This window comes from Chrysemys picta, chromosome 12, assembly GCF_011386835.1.
Source record: "Chrysemys picta bellii isolate R12L10 chromosome 12, ASM1138683v2, whole genome shotgun sequence".
Classification (NCBI taxonomy): domain Eukaryota; kingdom Metazoa; phylum Chordata; order Testudines; family Emydidae; genus Chrysemys; species Chrysemys picta.
Genome location: NC_088802.1, coordinates 29,342,208 through 29,369,461, shown reverse-complemented (window position 1 = coordinate 29,369,461; position 27,254 = coordinate 29,342,208). Strand labels below are relative to the sequence as shown.

Genomic DNA, 27,254 nt, shown 5'->3' with positions numbered 1-27,254 from the left:
ATAATCTTTGTACAAAAATGCCTTCTGAGGTATCATTTGAAAACTAACTCACTGGTCAATATCATGGTAGAATCTATGTCACAACACTGTAAAGTTGTGAGATCCCTCCCGTATGATGTTAAACTCACATAGCCCCAATTAGGCTCAATTGGTCAAGCAGGTCTTAAACAAAGGGATGTGTGGTTACCTCAATTTGCATACAAACTGTAAACAAAGTCCTCAGATAGCGGGAGTGAAAAGAAAGGAGACAAAGAAAATCTGCATCTCAATACTCCCAGATGAGACAAAGCAGCATGAAGCATCTCCTTCTATCCACCTAAGAAGACAAAAGAAATAGCTGTTGGGCTTTGCGGGAGGGATCGTGACCTGCAAAGGTTGGTCAATTGGAAGGACACGGTACAGACTTTACTTTGAATCAAGTATAGTTTGTTAAGTTAGGCACTAGGAAGCATTTTATCTTTATTTTTCTTGTAACCATTTCTGACTTTTATGCCTCATTACTTGCACTCACTTAAGATCCTATCTTCTTCTATAATAAACTTCTTTTATTCTTTAATTGAAACTAATCCAATGTTGTTAAATTAAACCGTCTGGGTAACTCTATTTAATGTGAAAAGTTATTGTGTATTGTTCGCTCAAAGGGACAACGGACTTTGTATATCTGGACTGTCCAGGGGAGGGCTTCATAGTAAGAGACCTACATTTTTGGGGGAAATCCTAGACTGGGAGTGTTTTGGGGACACCCTTCAGTGGTAACCAACGCAGGTGAGAGCCAGACTGTGGCTGGCTGGCTGCAGATACACACATACACTCAGGGGCACCTGCGTGCTGATAGGCTGGCTGTGAGCAGCCCACCTAACACAGCAAGGCATTGTAAGGCACCCAAGGGTGCAGGACAGGGGTGACACAACACCTCATTGGTTGGGATTGCACCCCAGAATGTCATAGTATGACATCAGAGACACCAAGGAAATGACACATTACTCATGGAGATTGGGAGTGTTTTATATTCAGACTGTTTGGAATGTTTTAGTCCAGTTTCTCAGTTGAGTTAAACCAGCAGGAAACTGGTTTCACCCGGTGGTGGATCAATAAACCTGTTTTTGAGGCAGTTTAGCAAACAAAGTGATACAAGTCCCAGCAGTCACCAGGGTTAGAAATATGGTCTGGGATTCTCAAAGGATCGCAACTCCCATTGAATTTCAGCCCTGAACCTCTGCGGATCGCACTAGTTGGACAGAAGTGGCCTGGGCACACGTGGAAACCCCATGAGATGGGTTGATTTGTGTTAAGGACAGCTGAGGTTTACCTTAGTGTTGTCATAAACCCTTTCGGTAGCAATGCCTTCTGGGTAGCTACCCCACAGTCCATAGCAAAGGTTCCAGAAGATGTGGATTCTGGGAGATTTCAAAAGGCTGCATGAGGGGAACCCCTTTGGCTGGTCCTTGACCACATACACAACAAAACAGTTCACTGTTGGTCAGCACCACCCAGTGGTTAGTTTTGCTGCAATGCACTCTAATCCAAATGGTATTTGGCATGGACCTCTGCTGTCTGGAGCCCTTCTCTGTGTGATGCCTGGTGCTTGGGTCCACCCAGTCAACTACTGTAGTGGAGGATGGCATCTGAGTTTAACCAGTCATGGAGCCACATGAGAATTCAGAATCCCATGGGAAACCCCAGCTCCCTGCTGGGCTTGGGGCCTTTATCAAGGAATCTTTTCCTCTTAATCGGCAGGCCTCCTCACTGCTCAGTGCTGCTGGGGTAGCATGCCCTAGGGGTTAGGATGCCGGATTAGACCTTAGGAGACTTGGGTGCTCTTCAACTGAGCTGCTGGGTGACCATAGGCAAGATACTTCTTCTCCCTGTGCCTCTGTTTTTCCTCCTACCCTTTGTCTGTTATGTCTGTAAACTGTTCAGTGCAGAGATTGTTTCTCCCTATGTTTTGTGCAGGCCCTAGCAGAATGGAGGTCAGATCTCATTTTGGGTCTGTACAGGCTGCTGGGATGCAAACATAATAATAAATACCTCACTAAAAATCAGTAATAATAACAACAGCTCATAACTTCCCTTTCTCCAGTCTGAAGGCGACACTCTCACATAGACTGGCCTGCAGCTCAAGTGATTTAAACTTCACTGATCATTTAACCGCTTCTGTTCTGTAGAAAGATTTGTTATTTCACCAGTGGGAGTTGGTTTGGAAAAGGATTAAGCTTCTCAGGTAAAAGTTTCCCACGTCAGACAAATTTAAAATCTTCATTTTTTGTCTTTCTTCACAGAGTGGAGTATCATTTATTTTTGGAGCATCTTTCATGCAATGAAGGCTATACACAACTGAATGATGCAGTTGCATCTGTGTCAGGGAACTTGTGCTAACATTAAATTGTAATTAAAATCCAAATGTATTACTCATTGGATTGGACAGCAATTTCCTACCTTGTACTCCTGGGCATTCTCCTCTATGGGAACCACAGCGTGAGCTCTGTGGGCCCAGGATCTGTTGCACACAGGGCCGGCCTTAGCAAGAGCGGGGCCCGCCCCCAGGAATCGGACCCCGCTCGGGCTGGGGTCACGGGGTTTGGGTCCGGGCCGGAGCCGCTGGGGCCGGGGCCAGGCCGGAGTTGCTCGGGCCGGGGCCGAGCCGGCACGCCGGGGCCCGAGCCAGAGCCGCCGGGGCCCGAGGGGCTCGCGCCGGGGCCGCTCGGGCCAGCGCCCCAGGGCCCGAGCCTGGCCGGGGGTTCTCGGCCAGCACCGCTCGGCTGGGGCCGGGGCCGGCACCCCGGGGCCTGAGCCAGAGCCGCCGGGGCCGGGGCCTGAGCCAGAGCCACCGGGGCCCGAGCCGGGGTGCTCGGCCGGGGCCGGAGCCGTGGAGCTGTGCTGGGGGTGCTTGGCCGGAACTGAGGCTGCTGTCCCGTGCCGGGCTGGAGCCAGAGCCGCTGGGGCCACTCGGCTAGGGCCGGACTGGGCCGCGCCGTGCCGCGCCTCCCAGGAGCCCTCCTCGCGCCCCCCCTTACCTGTTGCTGCCACCGCCTGCCCCTTTTCAGACTTCCCGCGAACATTTGATTCGCGGGAAGCAGGGGAGGGGGAGGAACAGGGGGCGGAGCATTCAGGGGAGGGGAGGAGGGGGAAGTGAGCTGGGGGCGGAGTGGAGAGCTGCGGGGCCCTCTTAGGTGCGGGGCCCAATTCAGCCGAATCGGCTGAATCGGCTTAAAGCCGGCCCTGGTTGCACATCACACAGATGGGGGTTTGATCCTCTTCACAGAACAGTTTCAGAGCCTTCTTGTTTTCCCCATACACTGTGTACCCTTCCTGCTCCTTTTCCTCCCTGTGAACTCAGCCATTTGGCTATTTTTAGGACATTTGCCAACTGCCTGTTGGGCCTGAGGTGTCTCTGTTGTACAGTTTCTCTGCACTGAGGGCAGGAGATGGCTGTATTGGATCCCTCTCAGTACTGGCTGATGCTGGCTCAGCAGAAATTGTGCCCACACTGCAGAGTGACAGGTTCTGTGAAATACTCCAGACAGATGGGACAAGTAGCTTCATCCTGGAGACTTTCCACAGGGTTCTTTGTGGCCATAACTCCTTCTGAACAGTGTAACAAGGTAAGTTTCAATTTCACCTGAGCTTAGAAATACGCCCCTCCTGCATCTACAACTGCGTGTTTCCCTTCCTGGAACTGACTCATGCTGTTTGCTGAGCTGGAATGATCCCATTTTAATTCCAGCCCTGGAGGTTTTTGAGAAAGTTGTATCACTAGGGATCCGGCCCTGCAATCAGCCCTGTTTGCTTGTGTGGAGGGTCACTGGAGTTTTTACTTGGGCATCAGTGTCTGCCAGCTGTGGAACAGGCAGGGTCTGGGAGCCGTGGCCTCATCACTTTTAAAAGTGGTGTGCAATTTTTCTCGCTGCTGTTTTTGTCATCACGGAAGGTTGATTCTTCTTTATCGTTTCTCTCCTTTTCAAGTGAACTATTTTTCATTGTCATTACTCTCCTTTTCATGTGAGCCATGTCCTTCTTTATCATCACTCTCTTTTACCCCACCAGGAAAACTGGATGATTCTCCATCACTTTCCTCACATTTCCATTTCTTATCTTCTGGCAAATCTCCTAATTCCTTAGTAATAGGACTTCCATCATTTACGCTTCATTTCTCAATTTCTTCTGCCATGGGACAATCGCTACTGCCTAAAGCTGGTCTATCTTGTTCTGTTTCAGATATTGTCCCATCAGATTTGCCCCATGCTGCAAACTAGATTGCAATTGAGCTTTTTGCTTCCTTTACCGAGCTCCTGAAGGCTTCTTTGGGGACATCTTTTATTTTCTAGGGTGAAAACAGACAGTGTTAGGGAGAGCAAAAGTCTATGTTCCGCAGTCTTAGAAAGTCATCATACATTATGTGTTAAGTATGTGTTAGAGTTGTGAGCTGGGCACTTTATAGGCCATGGTGCAACGCCTGCTGCTGGGGAATTGGTGGTTTTATGGTTTCATGAAATAGAAATTTTTACACATTTATTTTTTTATTTTCTATGTCTTATTTAATTCACAGCATGGTTAAGACTTTATAATCTGTAGATTATGGTTTGTGGTGCAATAAACCGCAGGTGTTCCACATCATAAACATTTGTCACACGTTGTGATTGCTGGTCACACCCTGGCAAGTCTGGAGGTGAAGAGAGACAACCCAGGTCTCTCCCCAGCACAGCTGAATACGTCCTGCTGTACAGGGTTACAGCTGAACACGTCCTGCTGTACAGGGTTACATACAGCACATGACCCAGAGAACAGGATGAATAGTAGCAGTGAGATCCAGGCTCTCACCACAGTGACACACACACACACTCCTCATTGGTGCTGGGGTAATACAACCAGGTTTGAGAGCAAATCCCACAACCCCCTTCAAACATCACAGCTGGGAAATCAAAGGGAAACAACCAAAGAGAACATTTTATAGGCTTCATTTACTTTAAGTGTCAGGCTTAAAAGTATCTGAGAGGAAACGTTAGTAACCAGAACATATGGGGAAATGTCCACATATCTGAAGAATGGTTCACCTGAAAGGAACTAAAATGGCACCAAAGAATTACAGAGTTCCTGTTCATTGAAAATCAATGGGCGTGTGAGGGAAGAAGGTTAATGTGGCTCAGAGGGGGGTTAAGTAACCTGATAGGCTAGCCCAAGGGAGAGCTAGGCAATGACCTGCTAGTTCCATGATGTTCTATGGAATGGGGTGGGATGGGGGCTGTCAGGTTTCCTGTTCTTTTTCTACACACCTGCTCAGGTGTGGAGAGCTCCCAGGAGTCTGAGTCTGGGGCCACCTCAGGCAACAACAAGGAGGACATTTTTGATTAGGAAGAGGAGGAGGAGAATGGGAGACAGGCTAGCGGTGGATCCATTCTTCTCAACAGCCAGGAGCTGTTTTTAACCCGGGAGCCCAGCTGGTTGCAGGACTGAGTGGTTACCAAGTGTGATGCTGGGGAAGGCACCTCTAGTGCGTACACATTTCCAATCAAAGTGTAGGGATTACATGCTCTTAAACTTTATGTTTAACCTGAACAAAAAATTAGGTGCAGTGGGTATCTGCTTCCCTTTGGCTGCTCCAGCAATTGAAAGGGTGCTCTGCAGAAAAGACTGTTTATGTGCACAGGGATGGCCTGGAGATCTCTATGAAACTTTCATGGAGGTACTCTGCAATCCTTTGCAGAAGGTTTCTGTGAAGGGCTGCCTTATTTCTTCCACCAGTCAGTGCTTGTTTCCTGGGACCAGAAATAGTGTTCTATCATGTTCAGCTGATGCGCAACTGCCAGCAGCAACCGGGAATTGTTTCATTCTATGGCTTACAGCAGGGCTGTTGTGTGACATCGCAATGTTCCACACTGTGGCTCCCATCTTGGCTCTTGTGAGCAACAAGGGTGATGTCATGGTGGGAGTCTGCTATAGACTAGCAGACCAGGGAGATGAGGTGGACGAAGCTTTCTTCTGGCAACTAACAGAAGTTACTAGATCACTGGCCCTGGTTCTCATGGGGGACTTCAATCACCCCGATATCTGCTGTGAGAGCAATACAGCGGTGCATAGACAATCCAGGAAGTTTTTGAAAAGTGTAGGGGACAATTTCCTGGTGTAAGTGCTGGAGGAACCAACTAGGAGCGGAGCTCTTCTTGACCTGCTGCTCACAAACAGGGAAGAATTAGTAGGGGGAAGCAAAAGTGGATGGGAACCTGGCAGGCAGTGACCATGAGATGATCGAGTTCAGGATCCTGACACAAGGAAGAAAGGAGAGCAGCAAAATAGGGACCCTGGACTTCAGAAAAGCAGACTTTGACTGGGGTCTCCAGGCAGTGGAAAGGGCTGGGATCAGCCCTATGGGAGCAGGGATTCTCATGTCTGTTTTCACTTAACCCACAAGATCAAGAGTCGCACGCAGAGGCCCTTGGAAAGACAATGGAAAGACTCAAGGGCTGTGAGTGAGGCACCCCCATCCCAGAGCAGCAGGACCCACCGTTTCTGAACCCTATGGGCTCAGTGGGAAGGATCTCCCATGGAGGAGCCAGAAATCAGCGAGATCCCACAACAGTAAAATGCCCTTTGGACATTTGTGATGATCACATTGTATTGTGATATTTATTTTCTCTCTTCTGGTTGCATGTTTGCTCAGTTCTCCCCTCACTGCCAATGACAGACCCCCATGCACCTATCTAGCCTCTCATCCCCTGTTCACCTGCCTATGCTCAGCGATCACTTTCCTCCCACTACCTTCCCTCCCCACCCCTCACCTTCCCTAGTGTACACTGAGGGCATGTCTACACTACAAAGTTAAGTTAGTTAATGTAAGTCAACATAAAGTCTCCGCATTAATTAAGTTGATTGTGCATGTCCACACCACACTCATTGTCTCTGTGGGGTGAGTCCTCACTGGCAGCGCTTGCACTGATGCACAGAGCAGTGCACCATGAGTAGCTATCCCACAGTCAACTGGTCACAGGGTGTTTTGGGAAGGGTTTTCAATGCCTCATGGGACCAAAACATTGTAACAGGGAGGAATGGGAACATGGCTTTGGTCTCCCATGATGCACTTTCTTCCCTCCTTTGATTTCAATGGCAAACAACCCATGTTTTTTCACACCTATTTTCGAAAGCCTGGTTTAGCCGCACATATGCCATAGCCCCATGTATGGACTCTGCTCAGTGTGCGCTCTTGTGAGCATTACAAAAACCATGCATCTTATCCTGCAGTATTTCCAGAATCATAGAATATCAGGGTTGAAAGGGACCTCAGGAGGTCATCTAGTCCAACCACCTGCTCAAAGCAGGACCAATCCCCAACTAAATCATCCCAGCCAGGATTTCGTCAAGCCTGACCTTAAAAACCTCTAAGGAAGGAGATTCCACCACCTCCCTAGGTAACCTATTCCAGTGCTTCACCACCCTCCTAGGGAAAAAGTTTTTCCTAATATCCAAATGGGCTAGCCCTGTAGAAATTACCCATAGTTTCAGGTTGGCTTATACAGCCTGTGCCAAATGCGTGCTGTCACGGCTTACATGCTCCATAGCCCAGCTAGCTAAATTATAACTAGTTTGGACATCTACTTGAGCTGCAGTCACACCCTCTGATTGCAGCATAGATGTACCCTTTGTCTTCACTATAGAGAGTTAGAGCAATTAAACAATATAACCAACATTTATTTTTCAGTAATAAATGGACATGGAGTTCTCTCTCCCTGCCTCTTTCTCTCTCCACTGTCACTGGGGTTTCTTCCATTTCCTGAAGTTTAAATTCTGTGAGCCATTCCATGGGGTTGTCTCTGAAATTTACATTTTCTGTATCCTTTAATGGGTTTTGAGATTGGTCAAACTGTGATTTGTGTGTTTCAGGAATTCACACACTGACTTTCACAGACCGCTGGACTCCAGTGCCCATGTACTGTACTGTCCTTGTGGTGGGATCTAGGGTATTTCTAAATCTGTCTCACCTCCAGGAATTCACTTACTGGCTTCTGATCCTTCCCCTCTATCTCACTGATCAGGTCACTGAGACAGGAAATCTCCCCAGAGATTTCAGTGACTTTTTCATTCTGTATCTTCATAATCTCCTTGTACAGCTTTTCCAGCTGGATCAGCAGGAGTCGCTCTTGTTCCTCCAGGAACTGTTGCAGTTGCTGAAATTCAGATACAATCTTCTGTCTCTCATCTTGTGTCTTTTTCTGTAAGAAAAAAAAATATAGAAAGGGCTAGTCAAGGATGTGAATGGAAACTGAGGTCCTTTCATGGAGATATCCTATCTCCTAGACCTGGAAGGGACCTTTAAAGGTCATCAAGTCCAGCCCCCTGCCTTCACTAGCAGGACCAAGTACTGATTTTGCCCTAGATCCCTAAGTGACCCTTTCAAGGATTGAACTCACAACCCTGGGTTTAGTAGGCCAATGGTTAAACCACTGAGCTATCCCTTATTAATGGAGGGCGGACTATGCAGGAGGGAGAATTTCTTTGCAAATTCTAAGACATCTAACACCTGCCTGTGACCTGTGGTTACTAGAAAGATAATTTTCTCACACCTTCCCATTTGGCCCCTATATCTCTTAAAAGGATATTCCCATGTCTGACATGGTTAGGATATTGCATTACCAATGGCCTTTAAAAATGCAGATCCAAAGCAGCCGGAGTCAGGACTCAGCCCTAGAACTCAGTTGCATTTTTTGCAGTAAACTTTTATGCAAGGAAAATGGAGATTTGTTGTGTCTGAAATATTTCATGAATTCCTGTAAATTTTCACCCAATGTTTTGCATAAATAAATTAATAAATACAACAGAGGGTCCTGTGGCACCTTTAAGACTAACAGAAGTATTGGGAGCATAAGCTTTCGTGGGTAAGAACCTCACGTCTTCAGATGCAAGTAATGGAAATTTCCAGAGGCAGGTATAAATCAGTATGGAGATAACGAGGTTAGTTCAATCAGGGAGGGTGAGGTGCTCCGCTTGCAGTTGAGGTGTGAACACCAAGGGAGGAGAAACTGCTTCTGTAGTTGGAAAGCCATTCACAGTCTTTGTTTAATCCTGATCTGATGGTGTCAAATTTGCAAATGAACTGGAGCTCAGCAGTTTCTCTTTGGAGTCTGGTCCTGAAGTTTTTTTGCTGTAAGATGGCTACCTTTACATCTGCATCTGCTCCAACCCCTCAGACAGAGTCCAACACCTACAAGATCTTCACCAAGCATTCTCAAAACTACGATACCCACACAAGGAAATAAAGAAACAAATCAACAGAGCCAGACGTGTACCCAGAAGCCTCCTGCTTACAAGACAGGCCCAAAAAAGAAACCAACAGAACTCCACTGGCCATCACCTACAGTCCTCAGCTTAAACCTCTCCAACGCATCATCAGTGATCTACAGCCCATCCTGGACAATGATCCCTCACTTTCACAGACCTTGGGAGGCAGGCCAATGCTCGCCCACAGACAACCCGCCAACCTTAAGCATATTCTCACCAGCAACCACGCACCACACCATAACAACTCTAACTCAGGAACCAACCCATGCAACAAACCTCGATGCCAACTCTGCCCACATAACTACACCAGCAACACCATCACAGGACCTAACCAGATCAGCTACAACATCACCGGCTCATTCACCTGCACGTCCACCAATGTTATATATGCCATCATATGCCAGCAATGCCCTTCTGCTATGTACATTGGCCAAACTGGACAGTCACTACGCAAGAGAATAAATGGACACAAGTCAGATATCAGGAATGGCAATATACAAAAACCTGTAGGAGAACACTTCAACCTCCCTGACCACACAATAGCAGATGTAAAGGTAGCCATCTTACAGCAAAAAAACTTCAGGACCAGACTCCAAAGAGAAACTGCTGAGCTCCAGTTCATTTGCAAATAGGGTGACCAGATCAGAGAGGCGAAATATTGGGACGCGGGGGGGGGGGGGGGGAAGGGGGCGGAGCCAAAAAATAAAAAAGCCGGTAGGGAGGAAAAAAAAAAAAAGCACGAACAAGCGGGAAGCGCCTAGGCTGGTGCCGGTAAACAGCGGCCCCTGGGTCCCGGGATGCAACAACCCCTGCCCGGAGCCCGATGCCGCGGAAATGGGCACGGACAGGGGGAGCACCCCCGCCAAGTCCCTGCGCGGAGACCGTCCTGGGCTGGCTGCGGGCGCGCCAGCATGTGGCAGCCCCTCCCTGGCAGGCTTCAGCTCCCCGCGGGCCCGGGAGTGCAGCCCGACCGGCCCTTCCAGCTGCTACTCCGCCTCTCCCTCGCCGCGTGTCAGGCAGAGGCATCTGCCTGGCACCCAGCGCCAACTACACCCCTCCGGGGCCGGAGCGCACGTGGCGGAGGTGAAGCCCCGAGGAACCAGAGCCCCACGCGGACAGCTGCTGCCCCCCCACCCATGGGCGCGTAGGGAGCCGGTTGCCCAGGCTGGACCCGGGGCTGCCCCCCTGCAGGTACCCCCCGCCCTCCTGCCTGCGATTGGGCCAGGGCCAGGCCGGACTCATCCCGCTGTCCCCAGGCCTCCTCCCTCCAGCGCTTGCCTGGGAGGGAGGAGGAATACGGCGTGCTTCAGAAAGAGGCGGCGATTTGGGGAGGGATCCAATGGGGCAGTTGAGGGGGTGGGGCCAGGCCGAGGATTTGGGGAGCTATCCAATGGGGGAAGGAGGGGGCGGAGTTGGGGCGAGGGAGGGGGCGCGAGCCAGAGCGGAGGGCAAAAATTGCTTGTTTGTCCAGTGTCCCGACCAAACATTGGTCGGGACGCGGGACAAACGAGCAAATATCGGGACAGTCCCGACAAAATCGGGACGTCTGGTCACCCTATTTGCAAATTTGACACCATCAGATCAGGATTAAACAAAGACTGTGAATGGCTTTCCAACTACAGAAGCAGTTTCTCCTCCCTTGGTGTTCACACCTCAACTGCTAGCAGAGCACCTCACCCTCCCTGATTGAACTAACCACGTTATCTCCATATTGATTTATACCTGCCTCTGGAGATTTCCATTACTTGCATCTGAAGAAGTGAGGTTCTGACCCACGAAAGCTTATGCTCCCAGTACTTCTGTTAGTCTCAAAGGTGCCACAGGACCCTCTGTTGCTTTTTACAGATTCAGACTAACACGGCTACCCCTCTGATACTTAATAAATACAAAATCCTGAAAACAAATCAAGAAAATGTTTTTATTTTTCAATCTGAAATTCATTTTTGTTAAAAATAGTTCTCTTATCTCTACTCAACTTAAATCCAAGGAGCTTTTCTCTCTCTTTCCTCAGAATCTTCAGATAGATCTGGATCTATCCTGATTCGACAGAAATGATGGGATGGTTTGATTTTTATTTTTAGGTGTGAGAGTGCATCTCAGTTTAACCCCCCATGGAACAACATGGGAATTCACAGTCTCAAGAAGAAACTTCATCTCGTTGCTGCGCTTGGAACGTTTCTCAAGGAGTCTTTCCCTTCTAATAGACTTCATCACTGCTAGGTGCTGCTAGGGCCACAACAGCATGGTCTCATGGTTTGGGCACTGGTGTGGGCCTTGAGAGACCTTTGTGCTATTTCCCACCCTGCCGCTGTCCTGCTCTGTGACCTTAGGCAATTAACTTCCCCACTCTGGGCCTCAGTTTCCCCTCCTGCTCTGCATTTTATTTCTCAGATTAGCCTATAAATTGGATTAGCCCTGCTCAGAGCAGGGATTATCCCGCAGTGTTTCATGCGGGGTCCAGCAGAATCAAGGTCAGATCTCATCTGAGGTCTATAATGGCTACTGGGATGCAAATAACAATAATGATAATAAATGCTACAATACAAATCAGTAATGACAACACCAGTTTTTTAACTTGATGTTCTCCAGCCTGAAGGCAACACTCTTACATAGGCAGGCCTGCAGGTACTGTGATTTAAACCTCACTGATCATTTAACAGCATCTGTTCCATAGATTGTTCCCTTAATTCACCAGAGGGGACTGGGTTTGAAAAGGATTCAGCTTCTCAGGTAAAAGTTTCCCACATTAGAAATCTCTCAAGTCTTCATTGTTTGTGCTTCCTGCTATCCAGCCATCTTATTTACTGTTTATAGCATCTCCCATACAATGAAGGCCTTATAGAGCTGAACGATGCAGTCACACCTGTGACAGGAAACTTGCACCTATCATAAAAATTCAAAGTCGTTACTCATTGAACTTGATAGCAATTCCTACCTTGTACTCCTGGGCATCCTCCTCTATGGGAACCACTGTGTGAGCTCAGTGAGCCTGGAACAGATGGCAAACCACACAGATGGGGGTTCAATCCTCTTCACAGAACATTGTCAGTCTCCTGGTGTTCCACACACACCTTCTCCCCCCCTGATCCCTTTGCTGCCTGGAAACTCGGCCATTTGGCTATTTCTAGGACATTCACCAGCTGCCTGTTTGGCTTGAGATTTTTCTGTTGTACAGCTTGTCTGCACTGAGGGCAGGTGATGCCTGTATCTGATTCTCCCTAGTACTGGGTGACGCAGGCTCTGCAGAAATTGTGCCCACACTCTAGAGTGACAGGTTCTGTGAAATACTCCAGACAGATGGGACAAGTAACTTCATCCTGGAGCCTTTCCACAGAGGACCCTGCAGCCATGGCTCCCTCTGGACAGTGTAATGGGGTAAGGTTCACTTTCCTGAGCTCAGCAATAAGCCCCACCTGTAGCAGCATCTGGGTGTTTCCCTTCCTTGAACTGACTTGTGCTGTTTGCTGAGCTGGAACAAGCCCCCTGGTAACATTACAGCCCTGGAGGCTTTTGTGAAAACAATACCACTAAGCTAGGCTCTGGTCCTGCAACCAGCCCCATTTCCCCGGCAGCCAGGCCCAGGCAGGGAGCAGAGGGAGCAGGCCGCCACCTCCAGAGGCAGGCTCTCTACATAAAGGCAACGACTCAGAGTGGCCAGCCTCACCTGTGAGAGGCTTCTCTGTCTTGCCCACTCCACTCCACATTTGGGCCCGGCTGCCAGGAAGAGAGGCTGAGCGAGCCAGGAACATGCCAGGGGCAGGCGCAGCAGGAGATGGACAGGGACCCCCACCGCAGGTAACTTTGGCAGGGAGAGCACAGCAGCCCTGGGCTGGGTGCAGGGTAGCTGGGGAAGGTGCTGGGAGAATGTTCCCTCTGCTCAGCCTGAGTTAGGGTCATTGCCCAACACTGTAGCATTTAATTTCACAAAGGGGAACTACACAAAAATGAGGTTAGTTAAACAGAAATTAAAAGGTACAGCGCCAAAAGTGAAATGCCTGCAAGCTGCATGGAAACGTTTTAAAGACACCATAATAAAGGCTCAACTTAAATTTATACCATAAATTAAAAAACATAGTAAGAGAACAGAAAAAGTGCCACCGTTGCTAAACAACATAGTAAAAGAAGCAGTGAGAGGCATTGTTTAAAAAGTGGAAGTTAGATTCTAGTGAGGAAAATAGAAAGGAGAATAAACTCTGGCAAATGAAGTGTAAAAATATAATTAGGAAAGCCAAAAAAAGGATTTGAAGAACAGCTAGCCGAAGACTCAAAAAGTAATAGCAATTTTTTTTTAAGTATGTTAGGCCAAAAAAAATATGGAGTACAGAACACTGTTTGGCCAGCTTAGCCAAAGTTAGGCTAACTGTAGTTGCTGGGCCATTCCTGTCTCTCTGTGAAACATGAGGACATGCTTGCTTGGGCTACAAAGAATAAGATAAAGGGCGGGGGGACCGTATTCTTGTACCAAATGTACTAGGAACAGTTTGTTTGGACATATGGAGACTTGCAGTCTTCACTCCCTGTTTCTGTTCTTAACTCCCTACTTTCTAGTGCATGACGAAAAAGCTGATAAGAAGCTGCTGAGGAATCATGAACTGTTTGTACTGTCAAAGAACATAGATATGTATGAATATTAGAAGCTTTTAACTAGTAAAGGAGGGGATTGGGTTGCTTTAACTATGACGCGACGGAACTGTCTATATAATCTCACTAGTTATTGTAATCGTGGCTGGTTCTCTCTGAAGACGGGCCGCTCTCTATTGTTGTGTGCACTCTTCAATAAAGAGCTTGTATTGGACCTTGCTGGTGTTGCCTGTCTCTCACTCTGCGGTCAGACAACGAACCTTGCCGTCTGGGTTAAAAAGTCCCCGACAAATTTGGCGACTCCGCCGGGACTCGTCTGACTCTCCGGTGCGGGATCAGACTCCGAAGCAACGCAGCGCGCATCCTCTGGCTTTGAGGAGCCTTGCCCGGTAACCTGATCCCTGCATCGGCGATAAGGCGAGTTCTGTGAACCAGCTGAAGCCCGTAGAAACCTACCCGTTGAGTAGGATCCAGGTCTTCGGGGTTCGAGTCCCTGGGGAGGTCAGGTCTTCGGGGTTCAAGTCCCTGAATAAGGTAAGCGATCGCCGGCGAGGGGTTAGAGTCCCCGGGAAAGGGGTTAGAGTCCCCAGAGAGGGGTTAAAGTCCCCGGAGAGGGGTTAGAGTCCCCAGTGAGGGGTTAGAGTCCCCGGAGTAGGGTTAGAGTCCCTACAGGCTAAATGGGACAGTTTGGCAGCAAATGCCCGGGGGACGCCCCGTTGTCTCTGGTACTTAGAAATTAGAAGGAAATCTCTGGAACAACCTGTTTGACTTAATCTAAATGAGAAACTTATGCCAAATTCAATGGCCTTCCTTTACTACTCATTTGTCCCCGACTAAAGACTGGCCAAGGTGCAGAACCTTTTCTGTTGACAGGGTGGATTCCCTCAGGAATATCCTGGTTGATCTTAGACCGGGAGAAATGGATTATTTATTTGTATGGTATAACTATAAACCAAAAGAAAAACTGCTTTCGGCCCCAGCTGGCTGTGAAAAAATATAGACAGAGGCAAACCAAAGGCAGTACGAAAGGTTTCAGAGTAGCAGCCGTGTTAGTCTGTATCCGCAAAAAGAAGAACAGGAGGACTTGTGGCACCTTAGAGACTAACAAAGGCAGTACAAGTTACAGTGCTGAGATTACATTTGCAACGCTTAACTATCAAGTGAGATCCAACAGTCTGCCTTTGAGACCCTGGAGCTGGCGTGGTTTGGGGACGCTGAAGAAGCCACAGGCAGCCGGCCTGGACTGGAATCTCTGAAAGAGACGTCGCAGGAGACCCCAGGGTGTAAAAGAACAGCCCTCCCAAGAGTGAGAAGTTAACTCTATAGTTGCTAGAGGGAATTAAGCAGTGAAGCTTGGTAAGAATTTCTGTAAGTAATCCAGGCAAGAAGTTATTTAAGTGGAATTATTCGACTATGAATACGTTAGTCTAATTTGCTGAAGAACACTCCTGCTGTGTACAATCTGTATTTTATAAGTTTAAGATGAATTGGTATTGTTTAAAGTTGCAAAACCGAGAATACTTTTGCCAGGCACAGGAAACTAGTGTTGTTTAAGGTATTTAGCATTTAATCCTTAAAGTGACTTAATGCGACAAGAGTTAAAATGTTTTAAATAAAGACCAAAGGTTGTGGCTGCAGCAGGGTAGTCAAAGCCAGAAGAATAAAAGATTTAAATTTTGTTTTTGGGTAACAAAATAGCAGATAAAAGATCTGGTAAAGAGAGAGAAGGACAGTGCCCCTGGCTCTGTGTGGTTGAGCTGACACTTTGCTGTGGGTGCATGGAGATTTTGTAAGCATAAAAGAAACAGTTACACCTTGTGTAGAAATTGATGTGGCTAGTGTTGTAGAAATTGAATTGTGGATAGGATGTGCATTTTCCCCAGAACATGTGCAGTGTATATTGTAGTAGAGGTAAAAGAAATGCAAACCTACCAATATAGGTTGTGTTGTCTTTTTCAGAACACTGTGCGTTTGAAAGCAGGAGTTAGAAGTAAAAGGCAATCAAAAGTCTGGGAAAGTTAATTGTGTCCTTTTTTAAAGTAAGAATCTTTAAGCTGTGGATAGCTTTGGACCTGGAAGCAAGCCAGAAAGCATTTGTATTGATGCAAATGATCTTACTAATAAGGTAGAAGCCACTGAAACCTGGGCTGCCTATGAAACAAATACAAAGAAATATGGAGTAATTCCTCTGTTTTGCCTAAAATCAACAAGAGTATGTGTATATAAAGGAAATATTTTAAGCAATGACTGACTGCCCAGAAGGGGTAGACCTCTGTTCTTTTGTCTTTCAGATCATTAGAGAAAACGGATGCCAGCTGAACAGCATTCAATGTACCATGCATTTACTGGTACAATAGAAATTATTTTTGTGTTCTTTGGCCTGTCTTGTGGTGTTTGTCTTGTGGCCAGAATTGTTGGGTTTAATATTTTCGTAAGACAGTCTAGTTCAAAATTAAATAAAAGGGTTGAAATAAAAAGCAGATACTTGTTTTATTCAACTTAGAATACAAAGTGTTTAAATAAATCAAGAAAAATGTGATATACTAAGTCTAATACATTTGCTTAAGTAAAAAAAAAAAGGCTTCATTGGTCAAATCTTTTAATTAAAAAAAATGTTGTTAAAATTTGCATATCAACAGTCTTTGGAAGCAAGGACATGGAAGGTTAACCCACTCCCCATATTGCACATGGGATCCTTCTGGCTTCAGATTTCTAGCCAGAGGGCTGGGGAGGGAGGAAAGCTATTGGACACAAGAGGTTGTACCGAGTGGACTCCTCAAAGGTGGGTGTGCTTGTCCTGGTTTGTTGCTCCAAAGCTCTGTATAAAAGTTATTTTACTGGAAGGGTGTATATGGCATACATTGAATAATAAGACTAATGTACAGTATAATGGCAATCTGTATGTGTTCATTGTTGGAAAAAGGTGTATGAGTGAAAAGTGGAAGTTTCCTTTGTAGGTTAAAAGAAGCCAAAAAGGAAAGAAGGAAAAAGAACAGAACGAGTTAACTAAAAAAAAAAAAAAATAGCTAGCAAGCTCAGTCTAAAGATAAGATGCTGGCCCATCCAAGGGCACTGCCCACAGCTAAGACTTGGCTGACAGCCAAGAAAAGGGGGGGCCTGAATGTGCCCAAGCAGCTGTAAAATCTGCAAAACACTGCCAGGCATTAATGAAATGTGTTAGGTTTTTCTCACAGGTAAAGAAGTGCTACCTAAAGACCGTAGCAGCCCTGCCATTCATTGAAACCAGGAGACTGAGACTACGTAAAGTCCATCAACGAAAGACTGCTTTGACCATGCTGGAAAGGCCCTTTCCAAGTCCTGTTAACCACCAACACTGCTGTAAAGTGCCAAGGACTGCCTACCTGGACTCATGCTTTTCACTGCAAAAAGACCCCTCCACCTCGGGAGGACTCTCTGACTGATGATCAGCCTATTTCTCCTTCTAGCTCTGCCGTGCCTTCTGGACAGCAGGGAAAAGAAAAAAAAAAAGACAAGGTGAAGTGCTAGTAACCTCTCCCTTGTCCACTGACAGACCTACTGTGCCTTTGAATTTTTTTCTAAAAAAAAGCAAAACCCATTACAGGGTAATGTGCTAGTAACCTCTCCCCTGTATGATGCTGAACCACACTGTTTCAGAAAAAGAGAAGAAGGAACACTCGCTCCATTGAAACCACCAAAGTCCAGGAATTCCTGACTACCAAAAAAAAAAACATTAAGAACTAACCCTGGTGAAGAAACAAAGAATTATACACTGGCAGGAAGAAACTTGTGGGACCCATGCTTGGGAATGTGGTTTTGATTGGATTTTGGGGTTTATTCTACAGGCTGCGCCCTGTGTTTTGAATGAGTCCTTCAGCATGTATTGCCCTCCCTAATTGGATTTTAAATGCAAAAGGGGCTGCTATTAGATTAGCACAACAGAGGGCTTGGGTTATTTCCTCTAGAAAGAAAAGAGACTTGACCGGATCCCTATAAAATAAGGCCAATAGTACAGCAGCAGTTTAAAATATTTTTAAGAACCAAAAACATAATAAGAAATTAGGGCAACTAAAGAAGGCCACAAGCCTTATTTGTGGAGCACAGCTAACCCAGGTACAGGCTGGGATTGGTGAGTTACATGTTATCTCCGCCCTTAGTACTATGACCCAGAAGTTGCTGATAGAGATGGTATTGAATATCATTGAGGCTGGGAAGGCATTGCAGTGGGATCTAGCATGTTCAGGCTTGGCCCACTGCCCTTACAGACACATCAGGAGTACCATCTGATCTGTGGCCATAAAGAAATACTTGGAGACTTTCCTGGTGGAAGTGCGGACATTCTCAATGCTCCTTCCAAGCATATGGACCGGTTAGGGGGGTGTGGGCTCCCACATACCGAATCCTGCCGGGTCCATGGGGAGGATGCATGTGAGATTGGGTAATTCACCGAGACATCTGGGAAATTAGACTAACGCCGATGCCCTGGTGGACTTGGCAACAGCACAGAGAAAACTAAGGCAGATGGTTCTTCAGAACCACTTGGCTCTAGATATTTTACTGGCCTCTCAGAGAGGAACATGTGCATTAATTGGACAAGAATGCTGTGTGTATGTCCCAGATGTTTATAATGTCACTTGGGAAAGAGAAAACCACCTTATGGAGGTAGCAAAGGACCACGGAGGGAAGCGAATTGAATCCTGGTGGAGTAACCTGTTCAGTTGGATTCCAGATATAGGTGGTTGGCTCCATAATGTACTCCGAAGCGCCGTTGTAATTATATGCGGCTTACTGGCCTTGTATGTTATGATAAAAGTTGGACGTTGGATGGGCGCCAAGGTGTGTTCTGCCCAAAAGTAACCAACCCCAGTCTTTCTGCTCAGTAGTTGTCCCAGGAGTCCCTCCAAGGTACTCCAGGGACAAAAGGGGGGACTGTTAGGCCAAAAAAAATATGGAGTACAGAACACTGTTTGGCCAGCTTAGCCAAAGTTAGGCTAACTGTAGTTGCTGGGCCATTCCTGTCTCTCTGTGAAACATGAGGACATGCTTGCTTGGGCTACAAAGAATAAGATAAAGGGCGGGGGGACCGTATTCTTGTACCAAATGTACTAGGAACAGTTTGTTTGGACATATGGAGACTTGCAGTCTTCACTCCCTGTTTCTGTTCTTAACTCCCTACTTTCTAGTGCATGACGAAAAAGCTGATAAGAAGCTGCTGAGGAATCATGAACTGTTTGTACTGTCAAAGAACATAGATATGTATGAATATTAGAAGCTTTTAACTAGTAAAGGAGGGGATTGGGTTGCTTTAACTATGACGCGACGGAACTGTCTATATAATCTCACTAGTTATTGTAATCGTGGCTGGTTCTCTCTGGAGACGGGCCGCTCTCTATTGTTGTGTGCACTCTTCAATAAAGAGCTTGTATTGGACCTTGCTGGTGTTGCCTGTCTCTCACTCTGCGGTCAGACAACGAACCTTGCCGTCTGGGTTAAAAAGTCCCCGACAAGTACATCAGAGGCAGGAAGTCTGCTAAACAACCAGTGGTGCCACTGGACGATTGAGGTGCTAAAGGAGCACTCAAGGACGATAAGGCCATTGTGGAGAAACTAAGGCCTTGGCTACACTTGCAGCTGTACAGCGCTGTGAGGTAAACCTGTCTTCATGCAGCTGAGTAGGGAAAAGCGCTGCAGTCTGTCCACACTGACAGCTGCCAGCGCAGTGGTGTGGCCACACTTGTAACATTTGCAGCTGTGTTGGGAGCGGTGCATTATGGGCAGCTATCCCAGCATTCATGTGGCTGCAACGTGCTTTTCAAAACGGGGCGGTGGGGTGGATTGTGAAAGGGAGTGTGGGGGGAGAAAGCGTGCTTTTTGGAGCATGTCATCTCTCTATTTTGCAAGTTCCGAACTCCCGGCCCCCTGCTCATTCATTCACTCACTCAAAGCAAGCTGCAATCTGTTTGCTTTTCTCTGTGGTACGAGCTTTGAAACCGGCACTTCCGCATTCCTGCAGCCAGTCACAACAATGGAGAGGATTGGCCACTTGACAAGGTAATTAGTACAACGCTGCAAGCGTTTACACTCACACCCGGGAGTCGTGGCCACTCCGCTGCAGCTGTTATTCCTCTCAGAGATGTGGAGTACCTGCAGCGGTGTACCCAGGGAGATACAGCGCTGTAAGTGCCCTGCCAGTGTGGATGGGGAGTGAGTTACAGCGCTGGGGGAGGCTTTACAGTGCTGTAACTTGCAAGTGTAGCCAAGGTCTAAATGAATTCTTTGCATCAGTCTTCATGGCTGAGGATGTGAGGGAGATTCCCAAACCTGAACCATTCTTTTTAGGTGACAAATCTGAGGAACTGTCCCAGATTGAGGTGTCAATAGAGGAGGTTTTGGAACAAATTGATAAACTAAACAGTAATAAGTCACCAGGATCAGATGGTATTCACCCAAGAGTTCTGAAGGAACTCAAATGTGAAATTGCAGAACTACTAACTGTCATTTAAATCATTTAAATCAGCTTCTGTACCAAATGACTGGAGGATAGCTAATGTGATGCCAATTTTTAAAAAGGGCTCCAGAGGTGATCCCAGCAATTACAGGCCCAGTTCATGGAAAAATACAGGTACCAAGATGGAATTTAGTGTCCTGTGGTCTGCTCACATGCCCTTGCATGTCTTGCTGAGTCATAGCAGCCATTACTCATAGACTGGCTAAAATGTTCCCCAGTGAGGACAAACCTTTTCCATGGTCCATTGTCTTTGTTGATGAGCTATTTGCACTGTCTAGCTTCTTCATTGCTGTACCCGAAAGGCTAATTGTGGGTGTTACCCAGAGTAAGCACATTTGAAATACAGAACATAGTTAATATTAATAACTTCAGATACAAAATGAAACATGCATACAAATAGAATAATCATATTCAGCAAATCATAACTTTTCCATAGACACCTCACATGACACATTTTGTACAAGATGCATCATGTCATAATCATATCATAATGATACCACTATGATGAATATGGGGTACTGTGTAACACTTGCATCCCATGCCTCTCCTGCTGAGGTGTCCATGGGTGCCTAAGAGTTCCAGGGAGAAACTGTGTTGTTGTGAGACCCCGCTAGCATGGAGGCACGTGCTTCCCAGCCCCCAGGAGCCAGCGGGCTTGGATGCCCTGGCCCAGGGAGGTGGTGTTGGAACATTCCTCCCAGAGGCGACACATGGGGTGGTGACGTGCCCCCCCCCCCCCCAGTATCAGCAGGTATGTCGTCTCTGCAGGAGACTGTGTAAATGTGAGTCCTCCAGGGTCATAGAGATGAACCAAGAGACTGTATAGAGAGGAGTCCTCCAAGCTCTCTCATACACAGATAACTGAAGCTAGGGAAGCCCATTTTCTTCATTCCCAGTGGTATGTGTTCTGTACTCTAAGTGTAAGTGCTATAATTTGGGGGAAGAAAAATCTTTTTTTCACAGATATCGGAAGCTGGAAACCTGCTTTAAATGCACGCGCTACCTACACCTACAGAATCATTACTTTGTCTGTTTTGTATATTTAGATTTGAAGCTCTTTTCCTTAGGAGCTGTCTCTCATGATGTGTATGCTGAATACAATACCGAGCACAATAGGGCCTTACTCTTGGGTGTAGCCTCTATCTGCTACTGTATTAAAAATAATCCTGATATTAATAAGACCAATTACTGTGTAGTCAGACAAGAATGAAATGGGGTAAATTGTGGTATGAGGAACAGGCCGAATATCAGCAGAGAAAAACTCCCCAGTCTAGCGATCTAAATTCCCAATCCTGCAAAATTTCACTGTATTACTGCCAAAGGCCCCATTGATTTCAATGGGCCTGAGATAGAATGAGGCAGAGAGTAAGGTTGTGACAACAGGGGTCTTGAGCTGAACCCATTCCAGAGATCAGAATCTCTCTCTCTCTCTCTCTCTCTCTCTCTGTACATTTCCTGCTAATTCGCTTAGAGGCCAGTGGTCTGATTCTCCTCTCACAACAACTTCACACTGTTGTAGACAGTTCATGAGATTCCAATGGGATTATTTCTGTTTTACATCAGGGTGAGGGAGAGGAGAATGACCCTGTGAACCCAGTCATACTACTCCTGATTTGTGCAGGGGTCAGGGAGAGGGGGACAAGATTTCAGCAAGTTTTAGCTCAAAGGGAAGTTTGACTAGCTTATTACAGGGCATGGATACGGTTGTATGAGTGACCTCACTGTGCATTTCCATTCCACACCATGTTTGTATTGTTTTTAACTTTAACCTTAACTCTGGAGTTGGTAGCTATTTAATGCAAAACAAAGGACACTGAGAATTGGAGAAACTAAATTCTACTTTATTATTTCAAAGGAGGAACAAAGACAGACTCCCTTCCTCATCCGCAGCCCAGCCCAGTTCAGTCCCAGCCCAACACATTGCTGGACCCGACTCCCTCATGCACCAGCACCAGCACCATTTACAAACTGGTTGGAAAGTGCAGAGAAGCCATGAGAGATGCAGGGACCCAGTCACAAAAGCAAACACTCCAAAAGCAGAAAACCCAAATTGCTGAGGTTGGAGGGATGCAGGTGGGGTGAGTGGGGCAGAGACAGCCTCTCTTGTCTCAACACAGGACACTGCAGTAGATTCAGTGTGGAGGGATGACCAACTGGGTTTAGGGCTCCTCATATCTCTCTGGCCTCAATGATTGGGGTCGGCCTGGCTTCAAGGCTGGCCAGGTCTGTTGACATCCCCAGCTCACTTCTTGCCCGCACTCCACTTCATCATCTCAGCAATCGGGAGATGCTGTCCCCCTGTCCCCATCATTCTTTGCGGGGTGTCATTCATGACCCTTTAGAGGTCAGGGGCAGCTTCACATGACACTCATATATTCTCGTCTCTCTCTGGCTCTGACACAGGGGGTTCACAGTTCTCAGCCTCGGTTGTCTGTCTCTGAAGAGCAAACCCAGCAGCTTCCCAGCTCTGATCCCCCACCCTGACTGTTTCTCACATCACTGCAGGGATCAGGCAATAAACTTCTTTCCCTGTTTCAGTCTCTGTCTCTTGGAGTGTGAATCTTGCTCTCACCCTCACTGTTTATGCTGAGAGATATTGATCATTGTCATTGTTCCAACACACAAAAGATCTCATGAAAAAGGGGTTAAGTTAAAATAAAATATTAAAAAAAAAAAGGCTCTTCTGGCAATGATCATTTGTCTCATGAAGTCATCAACAAATCTGAGCTACATCGTGTCAAATTAAACTAATATTTAAGTATGTGACCAAACGGCCTTCACAAAGAGAGAAAATCCCACAATACAGGATGGGATATAAAACACTTTCACATTCATAAAGTGAAACCTCAGAGAATCTTTTAAGACTCAAAATCAGGAAAATAAACGCACCCATGTTCTTCTGAAGTGGCTAAACCTGCTTTACTTTTCGCCTCATTATTTGGGTGTATTGGTTACAAAAGTTATAGTATCATTATGCTAAAGGAAAGAGAAAGAAAGACAAAAAATTCCCAAACTTCCCATCTGCAAATGATCTGGACTAGCCTAGAAAAATCCCAGAAGCAATTTTACCAATAGATGGAAACAGTGCTATAAGATTGGACAGGTCAAACTGTGCTTTGAGGGTCATTCGGACTTCCCTGCCCATTCCTGGGTCTGTGACACTTTCTTCTCCAGCCCTCAGGAATCTGATTTAGGATCATAGAAATCAAACTGTGATTCATAAGCATGGAGAACCAAGGCCATTGTGGTAAGGTGAAGGGGTAGAATGGGGAGAGGATAAAACTCTCTATTGCTTGGACAGAGGTTAATGTGTCAAGGGTGGACTGATGGTGATGGGGAGGGAATCCCTGCAACTCACCCCATCACCCTCGAATAGCACAGAAGCTAGAACAACATTTACTGTCACTGCTCTGATTTTTTAGCACCTAGTTAATTCTGGTCCAGAAGGTAGAAAATGTACAAACAATAAATGGTTTTCACCTCGGCCTGCAGTAATGTGAGAATATCTGGGAATGAGACAATCCCCAAAAGGGGAACTCAGGGACAAGCCATCACTCTGCTAATGGGGGGATAAAATGCTCAGGGTCAGTTTATACTAGGAATCTGATGGAGGGTCACAGAGATTCACTGGCTAATCCTGACCACATTTCCTACCATAGAGAGAACCTCAGAGGCTGATGCTGTGGGGGCAGAAGTGGGATCTCTGGGCCTCCTACAAAAGGCCCTGTGGAAATCAGTCCCTCTCATTGGTGCTTCCTGAATGCAGAGGGGACAGGGAGAAGGTAAAGAGGGAATGAATGATCAGAGGCAGCACCTCTCCACCCCTGTGATCTCCCTCTCTTCTTATCCCATGATCCTCAAACACACGACAGTCCCAGAACCCAGCTTGCTCTGCTTCCTAGTTCCAGCAGATCCAACCATTCAATCCCCAGTTTCCTGCACACAATGATCCTCCTGGTCCCTCAATATTTGATCACACAGAACCCAGCACTCTGGGGAATTTGGGGAGGGAAGAAGTCTTTCTGGACAGCCCCCTTCCAGGAAACAGCTCCAGGTAATTGGAGTAGCCCAGTCCAGGGGCTGGTGGAAGATGAGGGGGTGGGACAGGTGTCTAGAGGGAAAGTGGGGCCTGGCCCAAATGTCCTTCTCTTAATCTCCATGGAAGGGGGATCCCATCTAGGAAGGATGGGAGATGGGGAAACTTCAGCCAGGCCGAGAGAGTGTCTGGAGAAGTTTTTCTCTCTTCCTTCCCCCACCTGTGGCCCATCAGCTCTGCAACCAAGGCTGCAGCAGGGAGATGGGGCTGATTGGGGCTTCCCATCCTCTGCCTTGGGTTTGCTTAGACCAGTCTAATATGGTGTTAGCTACACTAGGAGAATTTTCCACACTGGGAACATCTCAGAGGTTTCTTCCCTGTGTGGATTTGCTGATGCCTGATACTATGGGAGCAACCAATTTCCCCCACAATTTTCCCCCACTTTCAAGGTCTCTCTGTTGTGTGGATCACTGATGTGTGAACTCAGGTTGAATCTTTTCCCAGTCAAGCTGTCACTCAGTAAGAGACTTAAAGGTGGCAATCTTGCAACAGAAAAGCTTCAAAAACAGACTTCAACGAGAAACTGCTGAACTTGAATTAATATGCAAACTAGATACCATCAATTTAGGCTTGAATAGAGACTGGGAATGGCTGAGCCATCACACACATTGAATATATTTCCCCATGTTAAGTATCCTCACACCTTCCTGTCAAACTATCTGAAATGGGCCATCCTGATTATCACTACAAAAGTTTTTTCCCCCCCTGCTAATAATTGCTCATCTTAATTAATTAGCCTCTTAGAGTTGGTATGGCAATTCCCACCTTTTCATGTTCTCTGTATGTGTATATATATCTCCTTACTATGCATCCGATGAAGTGGGCTGTAGCCCATGAAAGCTTATGCTCAAATAAATTTGTTAGTCTCTAAGGTGCCACAAGTACTCCTGTTCTTTAAGCTATTTCTAGGGTCTCACCCTTGTGGATTCTCTGATGTTTAGTAAGCTCTGAGCTCCTACTGAAGCTTTTCCCACAGTCAAGGCATTTATGAAGGGTATAACCTGTGTGGATTCTCTGATGTATAATAAGGTTTGATCGCTGATTGAAACTTTTCCCACACTCCAAGCATTTATGGGGGCTCTCTCCTGTGTGGCTTGCCTGATGTCTAATAAGGTCTGTTCTCTCAGTGAAACATTTCCCACAGTGGAGGCATTTATCAGGTTTATCTCCAGTATGAATTTTCTGGTGTCTAATAAGGTGTGAGCTCTGAATGAAACTTTTCCCACACTCAAGGCATTTATAGGGTCTCTCCTCTGTGTGTGTCCTCCAATGTCTAGTGAGGTATGAGCTGTGGCTAAAGTTTTTCCCACAGTCCAAGCACTTATGGGGTCTCTCTCCAGTGTGGGTTGTCTGATGTGTAACAAGGCTTGATTTCTGAATGAAACATTTCCCACAGTCCAGGCATTTATATGGCCTTTCTCCCGTGTGGATTCTCTGATGTTTAGTAAGATTTGATTTGTGACTGAAACTTTTTCCACAGTCCAAACATTTATAGGGCTTCTCTGCTGTGTGGATTCTCTGATGCACAATAAGGCCTGAATTGTGAGCAAAACTTTTCCCACAATCCAAGCATTTATGAGGTTTCTCTCCTGTGTGTATTGTCTGATGTGAAATAAGGTTTGTTCTCTGAATGAAACTTTTTCCACAGTCCAAGCACTTATGAGGTCTCTCTCCTGTGTGGATTGCTTGATGTGTAACAAGAGCTGATCTCTGTGTGAAACTTTTCCCACACTCCAAGCACCTATGGGGGCTCTCTCCTGTGTGGATTGCCTGATGTCTAATAAGGTTTGGTCTCTCAATGAAACTTTTCCTACAGTGGAGGCATTGATGAAGTTTATCTCCAGTATGAATTCTCTGATGTCTAATAAGGTGCGAGTTCCGAATGAAACTTTTCCCACACTCGAGACATTTATAGGGTCTCTCTCCCAAGTGGGTCCCCCAATGTCTAATGAGGTATGAGCTGTGGCTAAAGCTTTTCCCACAGTCTAAGCACTTATGGGGTTTTTCTCCAGTGTGGATTGTCTGATGTGTAACAAGGGTTGACTTCTGAATGAAACATTTCCCACAGTCTGGGCATTTATATGGTCTTTCTCCCGTGTGGATTCTCCGATGTTTAGTGAGATTTGAGCTGTTACTGAAGCTTTTCCCACAGTCCAAGCATATATAAGGTCTCTCTCCAGTGTGGGTCCTCCAGTGTGCAGTGAGGTATGAGCTGTGGCTAAAGCTCTTCCCGCACTCAAAGCATTTATGGGGTTTCTCTCCCATATGGATTGTCTGATGTGTAAGAAGGCGTGATCTCAGAATGAATTGTTTCCCACATTTGAGGTACTGATTGGGTTTCTCTTTCTTGTGATTTGTCTGCTGGGCTGTGGTTTCCTCAGGATCCTTGCATCCTCCCACATATTTAATAGATTTAGCCACTTTCTTGGTAGGCTGGTTTCTGAATAGCCTCTCTGACCAGTGCTGATTTCCAGAGGCTTTTCCTTGTTCCAAGCACTGCGAGAAATTCCCTAAAACTCTTCTCCCAAAGGTCCTCTGTGGTTCCACTTTCCCAGGAAATTCCTGATATTGATGATCCTCCTCTTTCTCACTCTCTTGCCTATCACCTGCTGGGAGAGAGACAGACAATCCAGGCAGAAGTCATTGTCTGTGGTGGGGAGAAAGAGGAACAGCACAAAGGGAAAATCCAACACAATAAATTTTCAAAGACTGTACAATTGGATTCTGCCTCCACATCCCATCCAAACACTCACAGGGAAGGAAACGCCTGCAGCTGGCAGGATGGGTGGAAAGCCATGAATGATATATACTGACTACAGCCCT

At 46.6% G+C, this 27,254-nt stretch overlaps 2 protein-coding genes across 3 annotated transcripts in view; both read right to left on the bottom strand.

Annotated features, from left to right (window-relative positions):
- The window catches only part of LOC101948741 (zinc finger protein 707-like), a 41,710-nt gene that overhangs the window by 3,287 nt on the left and 11,169 nt on the right, over nucleotides 1–27,254 (bottom strand). The window contains exons 4-5 of one of the 2 annotated variants that reach the window (XR_010591716.1): nucleotides 7,989–8,201; nucleotides 188–316 (exon numbers count right to left, since the gene is read on the bottom strand). Coding sequence is in view for 1 of the 2 variants with exons in the window: in XM_065562642.1 (XP_065418714.1) it covers nucleotides 8,185–8,201 (17 nt within the window). In the remaining variant the exon portion in view is untranslated. Of the gene's footprint in view, nucleotides 1–187; nucleotides 317–4,558; nucleotides 8,202–27,254 lie in introns of those variants that run through there. The other variant, XM_065562642.1, reaches the window with a different exon arrangement.
- On the bottom strand, nucleotides 13,736–27,071 carry LOC122172745 (zinc finger protein 160; the record flags this gene model as incomplete). The annotated part of the gene is made up of 1 exon (XM_065562555.1): nucleotides 13,736–27,071. A coding segment is annotated over one exon (1,746 nt), but the record flags the coding sequence as incomplete, so codon positions are not given.